General features: G+C 41.9%; 1 protein-coding gene across 2 annotated transcripts in view; it reads right to left on the minus strand.

The window, feature by feature from the left end:
- CELF2 (CUGBP Elav-like family member 2) overlaps positions 1-25,999 on the minus strand; it is a 547,972-nt gene that overhangs the window by 393,409 nt on the left and 128,564 nt on the right. For both annotated transcript variants that reach the window (XM_043479735.1, XM_043479741.1), the window contains exon 2: positions 23,749-23,784. In XM_043479735.1, the coding sequence (XP_043335670.1) occupies positions 23,749-23,784 (36 nt within the window). The remainder of the gene's footprint in view (positions 1-23,748; positions 23,785-25,999) is intronic.

The raw sequence follows: 25,999 nt of genomic DNA on the forward strand, positions 1-25,999 counted from the left end.
GAGGAGCCTGGTGAGCTACAATCCACGGGGTTGCAAAGAGTCAGACACAACTGAGCACACACACAGTACGTTTTTATACGTACTACTCTCTTAAATGGAAGAAAAACATACACAGAGGAAAAACAAAATCTTTTCCAAATGAAATTTGAATAACCCCCCCAAAATGAAAGCGATGTAGGTAGCATAACCCTCTGGATAGAGTGACAGAAACGCTGCACCATTAATGAGAATCACGTGCTGTCCTGTGGGGCGAGACGGCCCTGTGTCCCAGTCGGCCCTGTTTAAGCTTTGTTTCCTCCTTCATGTGCAATTTCCTCTTTCTGGGGCCGGTATAAACCTCTCTCCCCCCGTATTATCTTCCCATTAGGAGCGCACGGCCATAATGACAGCCACCTGTTTTAGTGACAGAGCCAGGATGCCATCATTTTCCGCCGAATGTCGTTAATCTGAGTAACCGACCCCTCCGGGAGCGCGGTCCCCGCCCTCACGCAGTTACGAGCCATTTCCAGAGCACCTGTTCCCCCTCTGGTTTCAAAAGGTAAATTCTTCCCAAGGGGACCCCCCCCTACCTGCTCACATCCCAAACCCCTGCTACGCTCTCTCGATAAATCTTGCACTTTCAGTGGCTATGATTTTCTCAATCAAACCAGCAGGGGAAAAAAAAAAAAGCAGTGCTGGAAACATATTGTTGGAAAATGCACATTAACATATTGTCGCGGCCCTGTCAGAAATCTGTCAGCAGTTAACTGCCACCTTGCCAGACTCGCGTCCCGGAGCAGCTGCTGACAGGTCCCTGCACGGCCTCCTCCCGGTCAGGTGTGTGGCGCCCACGGACATCCCCGTGGGGTGGAGCTCCACCAACACCATTTGCCACTCAGATCCGCCCAGCCGCCCCTCTGATCAGGCTCATCCAGGCTCAGCGGTGCTGCCAGCCCACGTTGGCCCCCGTTTCTCCGGTGCCAAAGCTGCTCTGCCCAGCCCAGCCACGCTCTCGACTTGGCCACCCAGCCCTCAGGATGCACTGTGGTATGAACTGGAGACACACAGCCTGAGGTCAGGGCCCGGCTGCTCGCCTACCAGTCCAGGGATGTCGGGCAGGCCTTGTCCCTTCTCTGACAAAAGGCTGCGGGAAAGCGGGTGACAGGTGCCAGCATCATACAGGGAGCAGGTTCTCAGCACACATGGTTACCTGCTTTCCTCCTTCCCCGGAACACCTGAGTTTCCTGACCATCCTCCAAGATTCAGGCCCCCTAGTCACACCTCCTCCAGGAAGCCTTCCCTGACTTGACAGCTTGCCGGGCTCCCTTCCGGCTACCCGAGGCGCTCCCTGCCCTACAAACAACTCCTCCTCCCTCTGCCTAAATGTAGGTGGCAGGGCTGGAGGGAGGGAGAAGCTGTCAGATGTCTCCACCCACCGGCCTCCAGCCTTGCTCTTCCTGTCCCATGTCAGGCTCAGTAACAGCCACCCCTGCTCCTGGGCCATTGGCCACATCCCTGCTGCTCCCGTCTACTCTTTGGTTGAATGTCTAGGAGACCCGTTGAAGCTGCTAGTCCCACAGGGTGATCTAAGGCCACACACATCTTTCTTTCTTCCTCTGTCCATGGACTTCTCCAGACAAGAATACCGGAGTGGGTTGCCATTCCCTTCTCCAGGATATATTCCCAACCCAGCGATCGAACCCAGATCTCCTGCATGGCAGGCAGATTCTGTACCATCTGAGCCACCAGGAAAGCCCTTTTCCCTCCCATCCTATTTAAATAGAGGCGTTGGCCGTCTTCTCTTAGGCTAACCCCTCTTGCCTCCCCAGAAACTGCACCCCCATCCTCACCCTCTCTACTGATGTCTTCTATGCATTTAAACGTGCATAGAAACACGTTTATTTGGGTGCAAGAAACAACCCACCTCAAGTTCATTACTTCCCACCAGCTCCCAGCACTTCTCTGTGATCCCTTTCAAAGCTGAGCTTCTTTAATGAATCTTCTGGATTTTCCCCCTTCCAGCTCACTGCTTTTTTAAAACCACTTCAATTTCAACCTTCTTACCCCTTAGGTATACCTGCTGGATGCGTCTTCTTCTCCTGTTCCCTGGTGCCTGCAATTACTGAGGTGCTTGTCCAGCCCTCCACTCTCTGCGTGCAGAATGCCTCCCCTGGGTCAAATACACCCTCACATTTCAAAGAGAAACTGTTTGGTAATGACATCCGAAATGATATCAACATAATGGAAGAAGTGTTTCGAGGAGAAGGTCAATGTATTGAATACTACAGAGAGAGTACGTGCTATGTGGCACAGAAGTGTCTACACGTGGGATTGGATGGAGCTACTCATGGGTCTCTGGCAACCTCTTTAAGGTACTGTCATTCCATAGATCAGCTTCCTAAACCCAAAGAGGCAAAGTGACTAAAGAGACTTAAAGATACACACTTAGATCTAGTAACACTTCCATAGATCCAGGGACACCTGCCTAGACCCAGCACTAGAACAGGGCCTCCTGACATCCAGATCAGGGTGTGCTAAAGGCACGCTGACTATGGCATTCTATGGTGAGCAGAGACCAGGCTCCATATGGATGGAACACCACCCTTTGGACCACGGCCAGCCCACCATCAGGTGGTCAGGCTGCAGACTGAACCCAGCCAGGAGCCATCCTACATAGGTGATAGAATTAGTGTTTTAAGAACAGTGTTTTTGCCAGGTCTCCAAAGTTCTTCTAGAGCATCCTGATCTTTCCACATGCGGTCCTAGAAGAGGGACTCTTTTATTTCCTATCACAATCTGCTTGTTCTAGTAGGAGGTGGACAGTCAGGGTCCTCATCCCACCATCTCTCTAGGTCTCAGATCCACAGGTCCTTCTGCTGTCAGAGCTCAAACAACTTGTCTTTCAGCCCTCACAGAACATACTCTTGGCTGGAACTCTGGTTTCTTCTTAGCCATAGTGGGACAAATTTCAATTACCAAGTAGATAACTATCACATTTTTCTTGGCCCTATGATTTCTCTCTTCTGTATCTGCAAGGCATCAATCCACATTACCACCAATAATGAGTTTGTCTCAGAACATATCATGTAACTGCAGCAAAGACAACTCTCCATTACATTAAGATTTGGAATCATATCTGTGTAAGCAGCTTCTACAATGGCCTGCAATGATCTCCACCTCTTGCTATTTGTGTCCATGTGTAACCCCTCTTTTGAGCAGGGGCTGGGTCTTGTGACTCATTTACAATGAAGAGAACACTATAACAGTGATAGGATGTCACTTACGACATTAGGTTATGAAAAGACGGCAACTTCCATCTTGCTGGCCGTATCTTATTCTTGCTCTTGTTTGCTGCCATGGAAGTCAACCCCCGTCAACAGAAAGCCAGGAACTGAAGCCCTCAGTCCAACAGCCCATGAAGAACTGAATCCTTCCAACAACCACAAGAAACTATGAGAAAAAGCTTGAAGGTGGGTCATTCCCCAGTTGGATTTTCAAATGAGATTGCAGCTCCAGCTAAAAATCATGACTGAAGCTTCGCGAGAAAATCTTAAAATGTGAGCCCTCGGCTAAGTCAGGCCCAGACTCCTGACCCAGAGAAACTGAGATAACAAACATTTGTCTCTTTAAGCTGCTAGGTTTTAGGGTAATTTGTTACACTAAGACATGTTTAAGAGTAGCGAAGAATCCAAGACAATTTCTTTTTTTCTGATTCCTAAATCAAAATGAAGATAGAGAAATACATTGCTGGAATTCAAACACAATGACACATGTGGTGTTAGTGATGGTCACTTGACTTTTGATTTCTAAGGTTAACAATTAAGAGGAAAACAGCCTTCAATACCCTTCAATTCCCACCATCCCAGCAGAATAAACGGAGGAGATAATTAGTTGTCACTTGCTTGGTGTCACTTCCTTGTTTTATTTGGCTGTTTTGGGCAGATGGGAAGTGAATCTAGCATCCAAGTGCAGAGTTAGCATTAATGAATTCCCAAAATACCCTTTTTTTCTGGGGTGAATTTACTTTGTAACTACCACCACTGCCAACCAAAAATTAAATCAATAAATCAGTATGAGGAAATTGTCAGGCAGAGCTAGGCGTCCTGCTAGAAAGAAGAGAGTGTTTATGGGTTGAATTCCCACACCACTCATGGCTAATTGGCCCGCCACCCAGTTCCAGGGCCATGGAGGGGCCTCGGGGGAGGGAGACCGTGTCCGGCTCCTGAGGACAGGAAGACACTTTAGTACTCTGAGTCCACGTTGGCCCCAGTGTCTCTGTACCCCATTTTGCCTTCACTCCAGGAAAAAAGGAAGGAATCATTGCCAAATGCTTTCTGCTCCTGTTTCTGGCAACAAATGAGTATGTCTAGCTTATTAACCCTTTGCTCATACTCTTAAGCTCTGCCTGCTTGATGCCACTTCCCTATGGGTCCCTTTTCCCTTTAATGTGATTTATCTAGAACAATATCACTCAGGGTTCATAAAAAGGGATAAAGAGTACAAGTTTGCACACCTGTCAGTGTTAGAGGGGTTGTCTAGTAGAGAATATGGCCTTTGGAGGTTTCTGCATTCACTGAATTAAGGAACAACTGTGTTACAATACAAGAGTTACAAATGATTAAAACCAGCAAATAAGAAGAAAAAAAAAAGTCAAGACCCTCCACTTATTTTGGGGAGGAGTTCCTCCTTCCAACCTTCCTCCCAACATACCACACAGACATATATAAACACATTCAGGTCCATGCTTGGCTAAAGAGAAACACTCTCAGGGGAAAACTATCTATTTACATAATGAAAACCATCAGAATAATAAATGCAAGTAATCACACGCTATTTCTAGAAATTCCTATGCTTAGGGTCATCTATCTGAGATATCTATGTGATTTACTGACTGTTGTACTCTTCGCTCAAATATGTTAGCAGAATGTAAACAAAGTCACTGCCCATCTGCAAACATCCAGGTGACCAAGGTAGTTTTTCCATTTTTGTCTCTGCTGCCCTTACCTCGAAGCCGGGCTCCCCAGGTCACCCCACAAACAAGAAGTTAAGTCCATTAACCTAATTCCTCATCTAGAACTTGGCATGGATAATCCATGCAGCTCTTCAGTAGTTCACAGATAAGCACGAACATATATATGCTGAATAATCAAAGATAAACACACAGTTAATCTTTTGAAAAGTTAAGTGGATATAATATAACTATTGATGCTAAAAGTCAAGTCCCCAAGCGCCAGACTTTAGAATTGAGATTGCTGATACACAGAACTGTCTGCTCTCTCACGCCTATCTTTTCTTGTCCCATCTCCTCATGCATAATAAAACTGGCAAGCATAAAATTTCAATGTGAGCTTGAGGACTTAAGTCTGAAGTGAGATACCATTTTTAAAAATTACCTCTAATCTTCAATCTATTACTGTTGTTGGCTGGCAGGTAGCCAATGCCAGCTTTTCCCATTTTATTTGAGTCAAGTGTTTTCCTCTCTCCCTGCCTTCCTTCCCTGAATAAATATTTAAGGCTGATTGCTGAAGAATTGATGCTTTCAAATTGTGGTACTAGAGAAGACTCTTGAGAGTTCCGTGGACTGTAAGGAGATCAAACCAGTCAATCCTAAAGGAAATCATCCCTGAATATTCATTGGACACACTGATACTGAAGCTGACGCTCCAATACTTTGGCCACCTGATGCGAAGAGCTGACTCATTGGAAAAGACCCTGATGCTGGGAAAGATTGAACACATAATGAGAAGAGGGCAACAGAGGATGAGATGGTTAGATAGCATCACCAACTCAATGGGCATGAATTTGAGCAAACTCCTAGAGACAGTGAAGAACAGGGAAGGCTGGTATGTTGCAGTCTATGGGGTTGGACACAAATTATAGCGACTGAACAAAAACAAGAAGCATCTGCTAGGTACTAGGCACTGTAACGGGTGCTTGGGGATACAATGGTGACCACATCAGTAACATAGATATTGTTAATGCCCTGCTTTTAATTTGCCCTGAGGGTCGCCTGCAGATGTTATGCAGAAGCCTACAGATGCCTCCTATTGCTGCCTTTCAGAGTGTGTCTTCTCTGGCCTTAGAAGTGCTTGGCCTGAGCATGGGGAAGAGAGAAGTGCCCGTGAATGAATTCTCCCTGAGGGACATCCACCACTGAAGGACAAAGTATTATGGAACACACAGCAGCGTGCTCGCCCTTCAGAGGACAGTGTCCCACGGGGGCCCAGGCGGCCTGAATCCCCATTGCCCGGGCAGTAACCCACTCCTGAGCACATGTCCGCTGGCCGGCCTCCCCGCCCACCTCCCTTCCCCACTCCCTCATGACCTTGGACTCCAATATATGTCTCAAGGGTCTTTTTTGTGCAAACCCATTGGGGGAGACACAGAAAGGAAACTCCAAATTGTCACAAAACTGCTATTTTTTTTTTTCCAAATAGGATAACAGCAGCATGCTATAATCATTCAAATCGAGAATTATCTATACCTGAGTTCCCTGGTATGTTTGCAATGGTATTTTAACATGTCCCCAAGCGTCACAGAAATCCATAAAGCATCCATTCAAATGAAATTTGAAGGACATAGAAAACACAGGCAGAATATTCTCTAAAAGAATTATCATGCATTGCCTTACACATAATGCACCAGCATTTTTCATTATCTAAAGATAATCCTTCAGTATTTGGGTCTTTTGGACTGGCTGGACTGTTCGGCTTTTTGTTCAACCTAAATAACATTTCCTATTCTGCAGAATAATATAATACCCTGAATCAAACCAGTCCTACTTGGTAAACTTTACTTGAATGCTATTTTTCATCAACATCACATGCCTATTAGGAAAGAAAGAACAGCTGGCTTTTCACTAAAGTAATTATTTTTCATTATTGAATTCTGAGTATTCAATGTTACCTATCTTTTTCTGTATCTCTCGTGAGTCATCCCAAATTAGATTGCTATATCCAGATACCTCAGTTTACTTTAGTAAAGGGGATAGGATGAATGGGAATAGAGGGGAAAGAAGAGAAGTAATATTGCTTCTAGAATACTTTGCAGGCTCATATGGAATAAATAAAACAAAGACAATTTTATCATCTGCACAGTCAATAAACGCCAGTTTCCAGGAATGAGCAAGATAACCTGTGAATTGACTGTAGTGTTGAGGCTGACTCCTGAATATGAATGTGAATACATATATATTCATTGTGTCATATTACCAAGGCTGACACTGTTTACAGTCACTGATACAGAATGAGAACATCTGGGAACTCAATTACTTGACATAAATAAGTCTTTGTATTTGTAAAATAAAAACTTTCTAATAGCCAAAGTTCTGGTTTCTTCTTCAGTGGGAGCTGCTCATCGTAAACCCAGAATTGAAAGTCAAATCTTGATTGATATTGAATCCTAAACTCACATGGGCTCGATAACCTAAGATTGCCTTTATATAATTCAATCCACAGGCTGCTACAGTGGGTTTATAGTATCTCAGACTTTGAAAAGAAATTACTTCTGCAGTGGCAGTTTGCAGAACATTCTGCAGCGTCTTCTCAAACAGGAAACAAGCCAACCAGAGATAAGAGATAATAAAAGCATCGTATTCCTAAAGATATGGATGCAGAACTTGGAAAGTGATGGGGACTTCTTTCAAACAAGATGTGGCTGGTGGGTCTGCAGTTCCTTGATGCTCATGGGGTGGTCAGAATCAGCTTGTTTGCAATGCAGAATTTCGGGCCTCATCTCAGACTAACTAGATCTGACTATGCATTTAAATAAAAACCCCCTGGTAATTTACAAGCACATTAAAATCTGAGAAGCATGACTTTAAAAAAAAATATTTATTTGGCTGTGCCGGGTCTTACTCGCAGCATGCGGGATCTTTGCTCTTCACTGAGGCCTGTGAAATATTTAGTTGTGGCATGCGAACTCTTAGTTGTGGCATGTGGGATCTAGTTCCCTGGCCAAGGATGGAACCCTGGCCCCCTGCATCAGGAGTTCAGGGTCTTAGCCACTGGACTCAGATGTCCCCTCTGAAGCATTACTGTACATGATGATATACCCAGCATCAACTGAATCTCTATACCTGGCTTTCATTTAGTTGAAACAAGGCTTCCGTGAAAATACTGAAAATGAAGATTTTGTCCCCAGGGGAAGGTAGGGAAGGCAGATAGAAGAAAACTGAGAGGAAAAAGATCTCAGAAAGTAGATAACAGGCTTCCAGATCTATGATTCCAAGAACAGACCCTGAAATGAACACAGACTCCATCCACACCATGCAAATATCAACTTGTCCAGCAAGCACAAAGAGTATGGTCACTAAAGCTGGCTTCTGACTTTCTGATACTCAGCTTATTCATCTATAAAACCAGGAGGTGATGCAAGATAAGTTCCATCTAACTCAAAAGTCCTCCCACTGGACTTATGAAAAATAACAGGCCAGGTGGTGGTGGTGGGGAGAATATTCACATAAGAATATTTGCACAATTCTTATGCAGATTGCTTTGTGATCTTGAACAAATTTTATGTCGAAATTTGATTACTGCTGCACTGAGAGTAACCATTTCTTCTTTTTTAAGGAAAAATATCTATTTATTAAAAATTTTTTTTTGAAAACTGAATCATTCTTTGCTTGAGTGAGAGGAACCATTTCTTGTCCTTTGTTCATTCTAAAGATCTTATTGCTGCTTTCTACTTCACCAAAGTCAACTACAATGCACATAAACATTAGAGAGGGAAGGGATCCACTGAAAGCCTGGAACAGGAAGAGAGAAGAATAAAATATATAAGAAATCTTTGTGTTCTCAGGGTTAGAATTCACAATTGCTCTGACTTCATCTGACTCTGTCTTTAGTTCCTTTCAGAGTTTCATTTACCAATTTTCTAAAGTACTATTGTCCTTCACTTGAGCTCAAAACAGAAACATAACTTTTTCACCCTCACAGGCATCTCTGCAGGATGCTTGAATGGCCATACACGCTCATAAACAAAACTTAAAATCTACAAGATTCAACAACCCCTGGGCTGATCTGGGGAACCAGCTCCCAGTGGCTTTTATGACCTGTTTTCCCTTAACGGTAATTCTTCAAGTTGTCCCAAAGCATTCCCAAATGAAGCCCTGCTCCTTTATAGAAAATATTTTAATTTGTAACATTTCGGCAATGCTGCAAATGGGTTACAAAATGAACGGATAAAATGTGGCATTGAACGTGGGTTTCCATTCCCCCTGGTATTAAAGAGACTCTTGCATCTTGGAACTTGAACTTGGATAGGACTTTCTCAACTGAACACAGTCAACTGCCAGAGCTTCAGGCATGAACCCAGAAAAGATGAAACTCCAGACATGATGGAATGAGCCCAGAAGCACCAGGCCAAGATGCGAAAGGCCAAATCGGAGCAGGCAGCATATAGGATTCAGCTGCCAACCCAGCCCCTCCGGGAGCGCCGGGTACCGAGTTCTCCCAGTGAGTGTCAGAACCAAGATGGCAATTGAGGTGGACATTTAAGGGGAGGGCACTGTCTATTAAGTCACCCTAAAGAACTTCCTTTATTCATTCTCTTGAGAAATTGGCAGAATGAACTAGAAACCACTTGAGTATTACGCTTATCTCTGCTTCAACATCATTTGTCCTCATGGACTCAGTATCAAATTTGCATCTTGCTTAATTTGGCAAAGGATGTCACTCTGACAAGGAAGTGTGCACAAGATGATTTCAGCTAAATTTTCATGCAAGCAATTCCCAAGATGCTTTATTACTTAATGCTCAAATCTGCAGTTCCAAATCCACAAGTGTCCTTCACCCTCCACCAGAAATGTTCATCAAAATATCTGGCCTTTATCTCAAATTTGTGTGTGTGTGTGTGTGTGTGTGTGTGTGTGTGCTAAGTCGCTTCGGTCATGTCCAACTCTTTGCAATCCCATGGAGTGTAGCCCACCAAGCTCCTCTGTCCATGGGGTTCTCCAGGCAAGAACAATGGAATGGGTTGTCACTTCCTATTCTCGGGTATCTTCCTGACCCAGAGATTGAGTCTGCGTCTCTTATGTCTCCTGCATTGGCAGACGGGTTCTTCACCACTAAAGCCACCGGGGAACCTGATGAAGCAATCCTTTTTCTAGCTTCACATCTCCCAGCAAGCCATCTCCAGGCCTCCCTCACTGGGTTTGGTGGGTGACACCTATGATATGCCCAAAGTGGGAACTGTTTCTCCACCGCCTGCGTTTCAGCAAAGCAATATTGATTTGTGTTTTCCAATATTATCTGTAATCAGTCACTGCTTTTTTTTTCCTTTCTACAAGACCAGTCTAGTTCATGCATTGATTAACCTCATTTGAACTATTTGGAAAAACCCTCATCTCCATTTACCTTTAATTCACTTGGCAGATATATGAGCACCTGCTGTGCCCTGTAGGCACTTTTCTATGTGCTGAGGAAAAAAAAGAGATGAACAAAATGGAACTTGGTCCTAGCCCTCTTGGAGTTTATGGTTTGTGCTGCTCTTGCCAGCATAATACATTTTGCAGGACACCATCAGAGTCACCTTGCTCACACACTTTTTGAATCACATATTCATCCAACTCAAACACCTCCAATGGCCCACTGAAAATAAAGAGAGGCAAAATGAAAACTCTTCCATCCCTTTAAAGAGTGCAAGCTGGCTTCTACCTACACCTCTAAACTCATATTTCATTATTCTCTCAACCATCTGGTTGAAACCAGCTGGCTGCAATCCCCATTTCCGAACTCCATATTTCTCACTCTGCCTTGTTACTGCTGTGTCTTTTCCTAGAAGATCTACATCCTCCATGGTGAGATTTTTCTAATCACCTTACTGAAAAAGGTTCTCTCTCTCCTCTGAACTTAAATACTTGCTCAATTTAAATGATACTTAATGTATGCAATAGAAATGTTTTCATCTCATCATTGGACAGACTTTGTCCTAGGCATGCAGAGTTAGTGAAGAACATAGTTTCTCCTACTATAAACCAGATTTCCACTTTTAGACAGTCTGGTTCTTAAAAGCAGGGTTCATCATACCTTATACCTCCACAGGATCTCATGAATTTCTCTGCTTACATGGGTGCTTGGTGATGCAACTAGTAATAACAATATTATTAAATGTCAACAGATTAGTCTTAAAGTTTCATTGTTTATTATGTCTATAAGCATCTTCATTATTCATTACATATATTTTTAAATTGTGAGCTATTCACTGAAATCTATTTCACTGAAAGCCTAGTTTGGGAATGATTTCCCTTCGCTTCAAGGAGTTCAAGGGGAACCTGGTGCATTATAATGAGTTACAGGTGACCAAGTGTCACTTTTGGAGATGCTCACCTGAGTTCCATAGGTCTGAACTGGCCAAGTGTGTGTGTGTGTTCCCAGTCACATAGTTGTGTCCAACTCTTGGCAACCCAATGGACTACTTCCTGCCAGGCTCCTCTGTCCATGGGATTTCCCAGGCAAGAACACTGGAGTGGGTTGCCATGTTCTCCTCCAGAGGATCTTCCTGACCCAGGGACTGAACCCAGGTCTCTGGTGTCTCCTGCAGATGGATTCTTTACCACGGCACCACCTAGGAAGCGTGAAACTGTCCAGGAGATGGTCTCAAATGTCGCGTTGTGGTAGTGAAGCAGAATTTCCACTTCCTCACTGGATAATCCTGCTCTGGATATGAACTCCTCTTTAGCATCCTTTATGTAGCTCAGCGTCACTCCTTGAAGTTCCATCCTTCCTCCCTGACCCAAAGTGTGACAGGCAGAGGGTTAAGGATGAGCAGTCAGGCTAAATGGTGAATTTACTTTCTCTGTTGGCCTGTGCCACTGCCGCAGTTTGGCTTTATATAGTGGCATGTGAGTTTAATATGGCTTATTTGAAAAATGAAACCAGCATCGGATGCTTGAGTGGTTTGAGCCCAATAGGAAACCTGTGTATTTGCCAGAAAGAAGGCAAAGGGAAATACATAATAGAAACATTTACAAAACCTAATCTGAAAAGAAAGGTTTCTAATACTTAAAAGTGTGTATGTACAAATGAGTTTTGTTAATTTACATGATCTTGGTAGCCCGAACATTCCAAACACTGACGGAGGCAAATGTTTGAGAAGGCATAATAAAAAACAAGCCAATCCCGCACGGGAAGAGAAACGCTTCCACCTGGCGTTTCGTCAAAGCTCAGTGGACAGCAAATCTGAAATCCTTCAGGGGAGACCGAGAAGCCTTTCTCCTAATATGTTTTATATGACAAAGCAGTATCAGGCAAATATGAGGAAAATGGTATTTAACATAGTTTTATCTTGGCAGCATCCCTTTAAATACAAAAGAAAATGAACAATGGAAGGTGATGAAACAGAATTCTTTACCCAAGAGGCTCCAATAGCTCTTAGGAGGCTCAATCCAAGAATTCTCCTGTCGTCTGCATTAACCCTTCTCCCAGCAGGCTGTGTGTGTGTGTTTCCTTCAACCCCCTCAAGACATGCAACTTATCCATTGCAACTAAGGAGTTTTAATTGCAAAATTACATCTTCCCTGGAATCCATTTTCTACTCCTTTGCTCTAGAAGCGCTGAAGATATGAACGCTTCCACAAACAGAATGAATAAAGCCCCAATTCTCTATGGTGACAAATTCAGGAAATGGCAGGTTTTATCTTCAAGGAGTTCAACGGCTCCACAAAAACTCTCATGCGCAAATAATGGAATTCTCAAATTGGGATAAATGTGCTTTTAAGAATTTTTATTTTGATCATTTATTTCAGGTAACACTTGTGGATAATATAACACAGCTTTGGATTCCTGAACAGATAAAGAAAATCTAAAAGGGAAAAAAAAATTAGGGCAGGCCTTTATTAAATTTTAAAGTATGCCTTTGCTACACTTTTATAAAGAGCCAAATAGGGTATCGAAATCTCTGGAGATCACCAGTATAATTTCTTTATCATGTTCCATTTAAAATTTAATTATGCAGTCTACAACAAGAAGAATCTGAGCCGTTTAAATAGGTCATGCAGTGAGTAACTTAACAATATTCTAAAGTTTTCCTTGTAAAGATGGTTCCTTTGATAGTCTGTTACACATCAGAACACTATATTATAAAACAAGTGTAATTTAACTCAGTCACCACGGACTCTTATACACATCCATAAAGAAATGTTTTGATTTAGGTTATCTGGAGAATCAATGAAAACCATGTTCCTGGTAGAGCTGCCCAAGATATATAGGCAATATGTGCATATATACTTTCTTTGGGTAATTGTTATTTTCATGTGTCATAGCAAGGTCAAGGGAATTTTATATTTAATAATTGGGGCATTTTGTTTTAGATCAATACTCATCCATAGCAAGGCAAGAGATCTAGCCACAGAATAATTAATATCTGAACTAGAGGTTTCTGTGGCCTGTGGCTTAACATTCCTTCATTCCCCATCACAAATTTCAATTAGCGTGCAACTCTAACTTCCTTACAATAAAGTAAAGTAGGCATTATTCTGAGCACTTTACACCTATCACTTTATTTCATTCTCTGAACAACTGTTCCTATAAAGGCTTCCAATTTACAGATAAAGAAAACGAGGCACAGAGAGGTAAAGAAATTTACCCAAGATCACGGAGCAAGTAAGGAGCTGAACAGGGATTTGAACATATGTTGAAGTTTGTCTATGCTGAACCACTTCACCAGAGTGCTTCTTGTAAGGCAACAAGGCATCTTGCCTCGATAGGGGCACAACCCAAATAATGGGCATAAAGCTACCTCTGAATCCACCACTTTAAAAGCTACCATCTACTGATTACTCCCTGGGTGCCAGGCTAAACACTCTGTATAGATTATCTTCTCTCAGTGACATTATGAGTTGGGTAGCATAATGTTTCCAAATTTTCAAATAAAAACTGAGACAGAGATATTAACTCACTCACTCAAGGTCACATGATTAAGAAAGTACAAACACGAGATTAAAGCATGTCTGAGCCCAAAGCCCAGACTCTTAACCTCTGTGCTAACAGACTCAACAGTAACAGCTCTGAGCAGCCTGTTTAACAGTCAAATTTAAGTTTTTAAGTTTCCTGCCAACAAGATGAATTTTCCTGGTTGCCAAGAGCAGAGTGAGAAGGGTGATTGAACACAGAAATCATATATCTGGTCTAAGACTGGTACTCTGTGAAGTTTCTCCAATGCTTCCTCCCTCCTTTCCTCTTAGGAACTGAATGTGTCCCCCCACCCCCAGTGGGGTGACAATGTGACCCCAGTTGTTGTTTAGTCACTAAAGTTGTGTCTGACTCTTTGCAACCCCATGGACTCCAGCCCGCCAGGTTCCTCTGCCCATGGGATTTCCCAGGCAAGAATACTGGAGTGGGTTGCCATTTCCTTTTCCAGGAGATCCTCTTGATCCAGGGATCAAACTTGAGTCTCCTGCATTGGCAGGCAGGTTCTTTACCACTGAGCCTCCAGGGAAGTCCACAAAATTCATATGTTGAAATCCTAAAGCCCAGTGTGATGGGGCTAGGAGGTGATCAGGTTTAGATGAGGTCACTAGGGTGGGGATTAGAAGAGACCAGTGAGATGGCTCTTTTTCTTTCTCCTCTTCTTTACCCGCTCCCTGACCCCAACCTGGTGAGGATACAGAAAGATGGCAGCAGACAGTAGACCAGAAAGCTGGTTCTCACTCAGATGCTGAATCTGCCAGCATGTTGGTCTTGGACCTCCCAGTTTCCAGAACTGTGAGTAACAGGTTTAAGTCACCCAGGCTCTGGTACTTTGTTATAGCAGCACCAGCAGACCAGGATACTTCCCAATTCAAACTGTTATTCATTCATTCAAACATCTATTCACTCAAAGACTTATGTAAAGACTATGTTCCAGGCACTGTTAGACATTGAGGAAAAAACGATGAATAATAGTGGGATCTCAATGCATTTCCTAATTAGTGGATATCTAAAAGTCCTCTACTGAACGCTATTATCAATGATATGGATGCCAGCCTAGGGGTTAGCACTCGGGCCTTTGGAAACTACAGGAGAGGCACGGAACCCTCCCGGACACAGACGACTTCAGAGCAGAAACTGCACAGAAGAGCATGGGTTGGTCAACTTTTTCTATAAAAGTAAATAATGGGTATTTTTGGCTTGTTGGGTCATACAGTCTTTGCCGCAACCACTCAGCTCTGACTTGGTAGCACAAAACCAGACATTGGCAATATGTAAATATATGGGCTTGGCTGTGTCCCAATAAAAACATATTTATAAAAACAGGAAACAGACTGGATTTGGTCTACGGGCTATAATTTGCCACCCTGTATAGGGGATGTGTAAGGGATAGGTTGGGGAAGGAGAAAAAGAACAGGGAGATGATAAGAGACTTTCAAGTAGACAGAGAAAGAAATGAAGACAGAGAGACAGGTCCTCAGTTTTCTTCTCTCTAAAATGGGGGCTCACACGGTCATTCAACAAACATTGATTGGCTGCCATCTCTGTTGGGAGGCCTGGGAACGGAGGAATAAGCAAGGAAGCCAAAGGAGGCTCTGTTCTGGGGGTGAAGGGAAGGGAACAGACAATAGATAAATGGACAAATAAACGAACACGTAATGACAGTTACTCTGTGGGCAATATAATATGGCAGTGTGACAGTAATTTCGCTAGAGGGGACTACTTAGAGTGGTCAGAGGCAGGACCTCTGTGGAAGTAAGAGGGAAGAAAGGCCAGTGAGTCAGGAACAAAGAGAAGGAGAGGGTGTGCAGGAGGCCATGAGGTCGCAGAGGCAGCCCATGGAGGCTTCTGGATGCCAAGGTATGCTGTGTGGACTTTATTCCCAGCAAGAGCAAACTTGCTTTGTTTGAAACCAAAAGCAATGTGGTTTGATTGATGACTTCTCAAAGATCTCTTCGGCTGCCATGTGAAGAATGATTTGCAAAAGAGGAAATGGAATACCAGTTAGGGGCCATTTTAATAGTACAAGTGGGAGTCTACGATGACTTAGAAAAAGATGGAGAAAGTGGCCAAATTAAAGATGAAATTTGAGACTGAGTCAGTAGACTTGGCTGATGGATGGTCTATTAAGTGTGAGAAAAAGAAAGGCAATAAAAATGACTCAAGGATTCTCCTTTAAACAGTTGAGTGCCTAAAGTTAAGGTGGTTGGGGGTAGATTTGAAAGTTCTTTTTGAGGGACTTGCTTGGTGGTCCAGTGGTTAAGAATCCACCTTGCAAGGCAGTGGATACATATTCGATCCCTGGTTGGGGAATGGGCAACTAAGGCCATGTGCCATAAGTATTGAGCCTGTGTGCTGCAACTAGAGAGAAGCGCCATGCTGCAACAAAGAGCCAGAGCACCGCAACTAGGACCTGATACAGCCAAATAAACAAATATTTTTTAAAACAGGGTTCTTTTCAATCACATCAACTTGAAGATCATATATCTAAGAAGAGATGTTAAACTGATGATTGGGTATTCAGATTTGAAACTCAAGGGAGAAGTTGAGGCTGGAGATAGGAAAATGGGAACTATCCTTCTTAAGATGAACTTGATGACATCTCTCTCCACATCCTCTCTATGAATGAAGAGAGAAATGGACAAGGGAAGCCCTGGGAAGCTCAGCACATAGAGTCCAGCAGAAGAGGAAGAACAGGCAGGCAGACTGGGAAAGACCAGCCAGTGAGAGAGGGAGAAAGCTGGGAAAGACTGTTGTTCTGGAAACTCAGAAGGCGTTTGTTTCATCAAGAATGGAGGCCCTACTTTGAGTGCAGCTGAGAGACCAAATAAGAAAACAGATAAATGGCCACTGGACTTTGCTGGAACAGAGGTGCTGTTGACCTTGACCAGGTCAGTATAGTGGAATGAAAGGGTTAGAAACCCAGCTGGAATAGGCTAAGGATTGAGGAAGAAAAAAGTTCTTGTGGCAGATACCACTTCCTAAGTATGTAAAGCCATTTTCCCCCTACCTTGACTTCTTCCTTTCTTCTTAATGGCAGAATATGTCTCCTAATATAAAGACTGCAAATACCAGAAACCCAACATCCCCTCCCTAAGAACTCAGACATGGACAAGAAAGTCTTCCCTAAAATAGAACACATGATAAAAAATGCCCTTCTTCACTGGATGTAATCATGTCTCAGTGTGATGGCTGGAGCTGTGGCAGTCACATTGTGAACATGAGGCACATCATAACCAAGAGATGCTGAGAATGGCAGAGGAAAAAGAGAGGATACATAAGGGCACCATATTAACTATGGGTTTTCTCAGATTTCTTTAACTATAGCTACAAACTCAATCTGCATTTTCTACCCTGATATAGCTATAATGTTTTTTATTAAATGGCTTCAACCTGGGATAGATAATAAAAATATTATAAGAGAAAGATTCAAGCAGGAATAAACTTAGTCATAGGCTATGAGTGGTGGGGGGATGCACTGTAGAAGATAAGGAGGTGGGGTTTGGGGCAAAGAAAAAGAATACTTCTTACCAACTGCAACTGTGGCCACAGAGTCAGTGTGCAGTATAATGGTGGGTGCTACAAGCAGGAAACTGGGTAGTGTAAGGTTTGGAAAACAATCACTTAAACCAGAGGGCTTGTTTTCTGTTGTTAGCCAAACAGCGACTCTGTGAGAGCGTAGCTCTAGGGATTATAAGGTCTGAGAGTCCCGTGGGGTCCCCTGTGGAGAATATTCAACTTTTTTTTTTTCTTTCCCCAAATCCATTCTGTCAATTTGCCCAGAGGACTCTTCTTAAACAATAGTTTAGAACTCTTCTTGGAGGAATAATAATCAAAGAGAAGAACAGCTCCTCAGACTGGTGTCTAAACCCTTCGCATCAAGTGATCTCCAAGTGCCTCTTCTTGTCTCTGCACTCCCTCCAACAAGATGGCACCACTTCCTGTTCCCTGCACACCTCCTCTGGGTGACGATGTTCCCTCTGTGTGGAGCACACAGCCCCCTGCGCCGCCATGTGGTCAGACCTGAGCAATCCGTCCAAGCCCTGCCCAGAAGGTTGACTCACAAGGCTGTCCTTGCTTCCTCCAATTAGAGGTGGCCCATTTCACTTCTGAAATTCCCTGGTACCTTTTGCTTGCTTACATGTCTTTCTACCTTTCTTATGGCATTAAACACTTTCCACCCAGCACCATGATTATCTGTACCTGCTATCCTAGGCTATATTACTTAGGAGAAGAGACAGTGATCAGTTTGTTCTCCACCACAGAACCTATAACCATTCTTGGCATAGAGGTAGTGTTCAATGCACCTTTGTTGAATTAATTAATAAATGGTGGATTTGTAAATATCAAACTGCAACAGACCTGGGCCCCAGGAAGCTGGGAAAACTGTTCTTTCTTAGGGATAATACAGGAAATAAGAAATATTCATCAGCTCTAGATTAATTAGTATGAGATTGGTCTGGAACTAGCAGCATTTTTTTCCCCATATTTCCTAACCCTGTCCCCACCAGGTCCTGGCAACCAGTTTTCTACTTTCTATGTGTTTGATTTTTTTATTTTTTATTGTGACCTTTTAAAAGATTCCACATAAAAGTGATATCATGCAGTGTTTGTCTTAGTCTGTCTGGCTTATTTTGCTTAGCATAATGCCCTTGAAGTCTACCCATGCTGTCACAAATGGCAGAATTCCTACTTTCTCATGGTCAAATAATATTCCAGTGAATGTACACACTATGACTTCTTTATCCGTTCATCTACGGATAGACACTTGGGTTGTTTCCATGTCTTGGCTGTTGTGAACCCTGCTGCAACGAACATGGGAGTACAGATACCTTTTTGAAATTCTGTTTTCCTTTCCTTTGGATACTCAGAAGCAGTAATACTGGATTACGTCGTAGTTCTATTTTTAATTTTTTGAGGACTCTCCATACTATTTTCCATAGTAGCTACACCAATTTACATTCCCATCAACAGTGCATGAGGATTCCCTTCCTTCACATCCTCACCAATGCTTGTTATCGTGTCTTTTGATGAAAGGCATTCTAACCAGTGTGAGGTGATAGCTCATTGTGGTTTTGATTTGCATTTCCCTGATGATTTGTGATGTTGACCATCTTTTCGTGTACCTGTTGGCCATCTGTATGTTTTCTTTGGAAAAATGTCTATTCAGGTCCTCTGCCCATTTTTAAAAGCAGACTGTTGAATTTTTTTGCTACTGAGTTGTTTGAGTTCTTTAAGTGTTTTGGATAGTAAACCTTAGAAGACATAATTTGCAATTATTTTCTCTCATTCTACAGTTTGTCTTTTCATTTTGTTGATAGTTTCCTTTGTTTTGCAGAAGCTCCTCAGTAAGATGTAGACCCACTTTTGTCTACTTTTGCTTTTGTTGCCTTTGCTTCTCATGTCACCAACATTCTTATCTTCTAATTGCTAAAGGTCTTTCAGAAGACAGCAACTTAATTGAGGACTAAGAGAAATATGAGATTTTCTTACCTATCAAAGCCTCTACAGGGAAATGAACATCTAACTGAAAACCCATGGTGCAAACATGGTGAGCTGAGCCACCAGATCTTTCTTTAATTCTCTTTGTCTCAAATTTTTCCCTTTGCTGCTACTCGATCAGTGACACCCATGACTGAGAAATCTGGTCAGTCAGAGAGTTCCATCTTGCCCTTCCACTACATGAAATCTGCTGAGTTCAAATTTCAGATAACAAGGGCATAAAACAATATCAAAATTTCACAAGTGAAACTGCCATGCCATGACTTTTCTCTAACTTCTTTGTAGAGAAGCTCAAACAATAATCTGATGGTATATACTGATATTAGCCTTGGGTGTTAAAAGGCTAAAAAAAAAAATTTTGCTCCCACTGAATGCTTATGTTTCCTAACCTCCTCTGAGAAAGCATAGAAAAAGATTAAGTTACAGGATTAAAGTAGAAGAAACGGGACTTCCCTGGTGATCAATGGCTAAGACTCTGTGCTCCCAGTGCAGGGAGCCTAGGTTTGATCCCTGGCCAGGGAACAGATTTCACATGCTGCAACTAAGAGATCCCATAGGCTGCAGTGAAGATCGAAGATTCCATGTGCCCCAACTAAGACCCGCTGCAGCCAAATAAATAGATAAACATTAAATAAATAAGTGAACTGTGGTGTTGGAGAAGGTTCTTGAGAGTCCCTTGGACTGCAAGGAGATCCAACCAGTCCATCCTAAAGGAGATCAGTCCTGGGTGTTCATTGGAAGGACTGATGCTGAAGCTGAAACTCCAATACTTTGGCCACCTGATGCGAAGAGCTGACTCATTGGAAAAGACCCTGATGTTGGGAAAGATTGAGGGGAGGAGGAGAAGGGGATGACAGAAGATGAGATGGTTGGATGGCATCACCGACTCAACGGACATGGGTTTGGGTGGACCCTGGGAGTTGGTGATCGACAGGGGGGCCTGGTGTGCTTCAGTTCATGGGGTCGCAAAGAGTCGGACATGACTGAGCGACTGAACTGAACTGAACTGAACTAAGTAAAATAGAAGAAAAAAGACTGTGTATCCTTTATAGCTTTAATCTTTGGCCCCTGCCTCCATTGTTTTCTTCTAAAATCCATTAAAAATAGTATCTTATTTATGTATTTAATTATTGTAAGCTTCATTTACCAATCCTTCATGTTTTTCAAAGAGCATCCTGACTTCTGGGTGTTGAGCTTTAAAAACTGCTCATGAATCTCTATTGGCATCTTTAAGATGCTCCTATTAAGGTCTATTAAATAGCTTTATTTTCTATTCTGTTTAGTTTATGTTGAGAAACAGTAGATTATGCCTCAAGGAATTAAAAGTCTCTCTCTTTTCCAAAAAAACAGCCACTAATATTGCAAGATTATAGTAAAAGCTCTAATAAACACCTTGTTGACACCTTCACTCTGCTATCCATAATAAAGTTATTCCTCTGTATAGGCATCCTTTATACTAACATCCCAGTTTATCATAACTAAGTTAGTACCTCCAATCCGCCAGAACTACTGGGGTTTTACCATGATTTAATTAAAATGCATCTACTGAAACTAAACACCCTGCACCATTAAAAAGATCTTGAAAGACATGCTTGCAATGGAGAAAAACAATTGTTCCGATTGCTAAATTGATTTTTGCTACAGCAAAATAAAAGCATGAAGTCTTATGTAAGATTAGAAATGATCCTTTTCACAGCTCAGGAAATGGACTCATACATTCCTTTTCCAGAATACTTCAAGATTAAGAGGATAGCATGAGTAGAACATGTAGCCAGCTTAAATATTTGTTTTAATAGTGACAAGAACATTGGTTTTAATATTTATAATATGATTACAATGCTTAGCGCATGTTGTTCATATAGTCTAATTTTTTCTGGTGACATATTTTAACTAGGCTTTAATTTCAGCAATGGTAAGAATCCCCAAAACACATTTAGGTTATCATTAGTGATGAAACACAAAACCAGGTGTCTATTCAAGTACCTTGTGCATATATCTCATCTCAACCCCAACCCATTTTTAACAGCCAAGAGAGGATCCACTGCTGTGTGATTGGTACATTTCACAGAATAGTATCAGTCAGTGGCCAGCTGTGTAAAGCAATTAAAGTTGAAATATCTCATCTTTGTGCAATATTTGTAAATGGTATTCCCCAAAATTTCAAGATAGTCAAAGCCAAGGAAAACCAAAATATAAATCTGCTATAAAACGCCACTGTCTTTCTTTCCAGCCACACATCACAAGGTAGCAGTTGCCTGAATTACAATTTTCCATTTTTCCTAGATGTCACCACATAAGCACACTTTTATTACTAAAAGGATAAAACCTCCAAAGTGTCATGTTCCACTAATCATTAACCGACAAACAGAGTAATGACAGGTGTCTTGTTCTAAATGCACTAAGGTTTTCCAGGGCTCATTTGCACTTTCCCAGTGACAAGCTGAAGAAATTTGAAAAAAAAGGCTAAAAAAGGCTGAGAGATGAACACCTGATTGAATTCTATAAGATGGTACAAATAAGCAAATGCTAGCAACAGGAAGAGTGAAGGCCAAGAGAAGTTTTCATCATCAAATAGTCACATTATTTCATGTTAATGTGAAGAAGGGAAATAATTGCCAGTGGATAATGTCCTAAACTGCCCCCAAGAGAGAGTCAAAAGAATGCCTGGGGCTACATTAGAAGAATAATTGAGAAATAACTGACATATTATTTCTCACGCCCTTGCCGCCATACGTTACAATTACTGCATGCTGCAGTTGGAATGGGATTGGTGTTGTGTTTGCTCTCAACACGGTGCAGTATTAAAGTAACAGAAATTCATGGAAAGAAACAATAAGTAGGCTCATTACTAAAATACCTCCTACAAAACTCAAGAAGTGAGCAGACTCCCTCCAGTAATAAACCAGCGACAACCAAAGGTCATTCTCGGTGAATGTGGGAAATGCCACTTGGTATTCACAACAGGATGCTACTTAATAGAATTCAGGGTGTGCACCAGATTTTGCAGACATCTGAGTAATTTTTATCTTCATGATTACAGTTCTGCATGGGTCTTATCTGACAATACAGAGGTGGCCCACCCCTTAGCTGTTCTAGAAAAGTTTAAAAGTCACCCTTCATTCCATTATTTGGGGATTAACTTCTGCACCACAAACACAAGTAGATACACAACTCTCTGTCTCCCAGAAAATGACGAGATGCCGGGTCTTCACACTGGACTCTTTCCAGACTGAAAGCACAGGACGAACACACCCGGTGGAGATAGCCGCACCAAAACACACAAACGCTTTTAACCCTGTAAGCTAGCTTTGAGAGGGTATCCAAAGAATTAAGACAAACAGTAATTTAAATATTTGGATCACAGAAAACAGTTTTCTGGCCATATTAGTTATGATCCTATAAGCAAAGATTTTCTTTGTGTTAAAAAAAAGCAACCACATGAGCTTATGTCCTGGAACAGATGGTGACGGTTCAGAACTCCCCCGGCTCCCTAGTGTTGTTCATCATCACATTCTGTAAGCTCTTCTATCACTCCTTCTTGAGATTCTCTACATTTCCCTTTCCAACACTTCCCAGGCAAAACCCCACGCCCTATTCATTCATTCACCAAAGGATACCAAGCAACTTCAAGGACTCAGGCGTGATGCTAGGTGCACTGTGTGATGCCCAGAAAATATCTCTTAGAACATTCCTGCCTCCTTTCTTTTCTCCCTTTTTCTAATAGATAGTGATAATCATTTCTGATGGCTAGCTGTCTATAACTGGCGCACTGTTAGCCATGTCTTCTGTCATATAGTGACATATCCAAAATACATTAAAGACATCATTCAATTTATATACTGATTTCTTTCCCAGGTGAGATAGTAACTAGTTATTCAAATGATGATGTGAATTACACATGCATTTATGCTATCATCAAAACCATGATGCAAGTTCTTTAGGGGAAGCTCAAAATTTTTACAAATCTATAAATCCTTGAAGACCATACCACTAATGGATATCATGGAAAAAAAAACTATTCAGTATGTCTTTAGATTGCCAATACCCATGAATATAACACAGGAAGTAGCATGTTCATGATGTCTGGAGGAAATAGCTCCAATGGACCCATGTGTGTACATGATATAATTTCCATGGGACAAGAATGACTTCACTAAGTCATGTATGGACACCACCTTCACTACCTCTTGGTTATACCACTTATACCCAGTTTTTGGCATTTACATGGTGAAGCAGAGGTCCTGAAATCTAACATGAGGAAGAGAAAACGAAGAATACCTCTGCTTCATTCTGCTACAACTCTTCTGTCAGGGGGTGTATCAGAACTCACGTACAGAAATAAGCAAAGCTCACTGCTCACCTTGGGAGACTTCCAGCTAATTCTGTGGTTGTCTCTCTGGAAGAAAAAGAAGATAAGCATGATTAGCTTATTTTGGCAAATTATAAATATGTGTTTAATAAAGCCATAACCTAATGTGCCAAGGCATTCCAGTATCATATGGGTGCAGAGGATACTGTATTTGCAGTTGTTTAGAAACTTAAAATCAATGCGTCACATTTCTGATTAATTCCCCTAAGCTGAAAGTTTCAATGGTTACTTTGCAAGGAAATTCTACACACATGCAAAATATCTGCCTCTGCTTTCTGGTGGTTAAGCTTAACTGATTTTAAAACATTCAACTTAAAAATGTACAACATATGGATGGAAAGTAAGAGGGAAAATAATCCCAAACTGAGTTTTGGATGTTTTCCATTTGAACAAAGCACCTGTTTCTCTCTCCGAGAATCATTTAGGAACAAATTCCTTTGAGGGTGTGTCTTTGTACTGGTCTTGGTCACCTGAGGTTTATGAAGTAACATGGCCAGCACAGAATCCAGTATTTCAGCAGCAAATTACTGGGTAGCTCAGTGGTAAAGAATCTGCGTACAATGCAGGAGACCCAGCTTCAATCCCTGGGTTGGAAAGATCCCTTGGAGAAGGAAACAGCAACCCACTCCAGTATTCTTGCCTGGAGAATCCCATGGACAGAGGACCAAGGCTATGGTCCATGGGATCACAAGAGTCAGACACGACTTAGCCACTAAACCACCACCACCACTGTTTTTCATTTCTTTGTTATAATGTCCTACCAGGTCAAAGGATTAATCACAGATGCTATGACAATTAAGATGGCACAAATGACACGTCACGGATGGAAGTTCTGTAGCACATGAGTAAGAATGACCAGAAACACATTTCAGAGCTAACCTTTTTCAATTACACATCTTATCTTTTGATTACAGATGTGTTCTTGGAAGAAACGGGTGCAAGGAGAAGGAGGAGATGGAGGCTTACTGCTGAGATATTCTAAAAGCAGAAGTGGGCTTAACTTGAGACAGAGGGATCAAAATATAATTCTTATAACAGTGGTACATAATCCTCTTCATGTCATATAATCCCTTTAAGACTCGCATAAGAAGAGCTAGTATATACATATGCGATGGAATACTACTCAGCCATAAAAAGAATGAAATTATGCCATTTGCAGCAACATGGATGCAACCAGAGATTATCATACTAAGTGGGTAAGTTGGACAGAGAGAGACAAATACTACATGATGTCACTTATAAATGGAATCTAAAATATGACACAAGTGAACTTATTTCCAAAACAAAAACAAACTCAAAGACATAGAAAAAAACTTATGATTACCAAAGGGGAAAGGGGTGAGGGGAAATAAATTAGGAGCTTGGTATTAGCAGGTACATACTACTCTGTATAAAATAGATAAACAACAAGGTCCTACTGTATAGCACAGGGAACTATATTCAATGTCTTGTAATACACTATAATAGAAAAGAAAAAAGAATCTCATTAAAGATATAAACACCTGGGGTGGGAGGTGGGAGGGAGGTTCAAGGTGGGGGGCCAAGTGTATACCTATGACTGATTCATGTTGATGTATGGCAGAAACCAACACAACATTGTAAAGCAATTATCCTCCAATTAAAACTAAATTTAGAAAAGATAAAAACACTTTATGCAGGAAAAAATAATGATATACACATGACATGCCCATATACACAAAACGTGGTACAATATTATAATGCTTCATGGACCTCAGAAAGCCAATATGTCAATCCTGGGTTAAGAATCTCACCTTGAAACATTCATTGTCTTTATATACTCATTTTAATCCAAATAGAGGGCTTCGTCCTAGTTTCTAGAACTCCCTCCCACCTATTGTCTGTGATAGCACCCGGGCACTTTAGGGACAGGCTGGTTCCCATAGAGCCTTGCTGCTTTAAAAATATAAGTGATTATAATTTCAGCTCCTATAGAAATGCTCTTTCCCAAATAACCACATAGTATTAAAGCTTTGGCCTTCATTGCTACAGAAATTGGCTTTTGAGAGAATGCTCCAATCCTTCAACAAAACCGCAGTTGAAAGCCTTGTCCACTACACTGTAGAAGGCCTCACATGTATTCATCTCATTTAAGAATTTCATGCCTGACTAAGAAATTTTTCTTTCAAAACAGAATCTGGAATTGTGGACCCCAACACCCCACTCCCCAGCTAAGAAGCACCCCTTCCTCATTCTTCCTTTATAACATGGTATCACAATAGAT

This window comes from Cervus canadensis, chromosome 10 (assembly GCF_019320065.1).
Source record: "Cervus canadensis isolate Bull #8, Minnesota chromosome 10, ASM1932006v1, whole genome shotgun sequence".
NCBI lineage: Eukaryota > Metazoa > Chordata > Mammalia > Artiodactyla > Cervidae > Cervus > Cervus canadensis.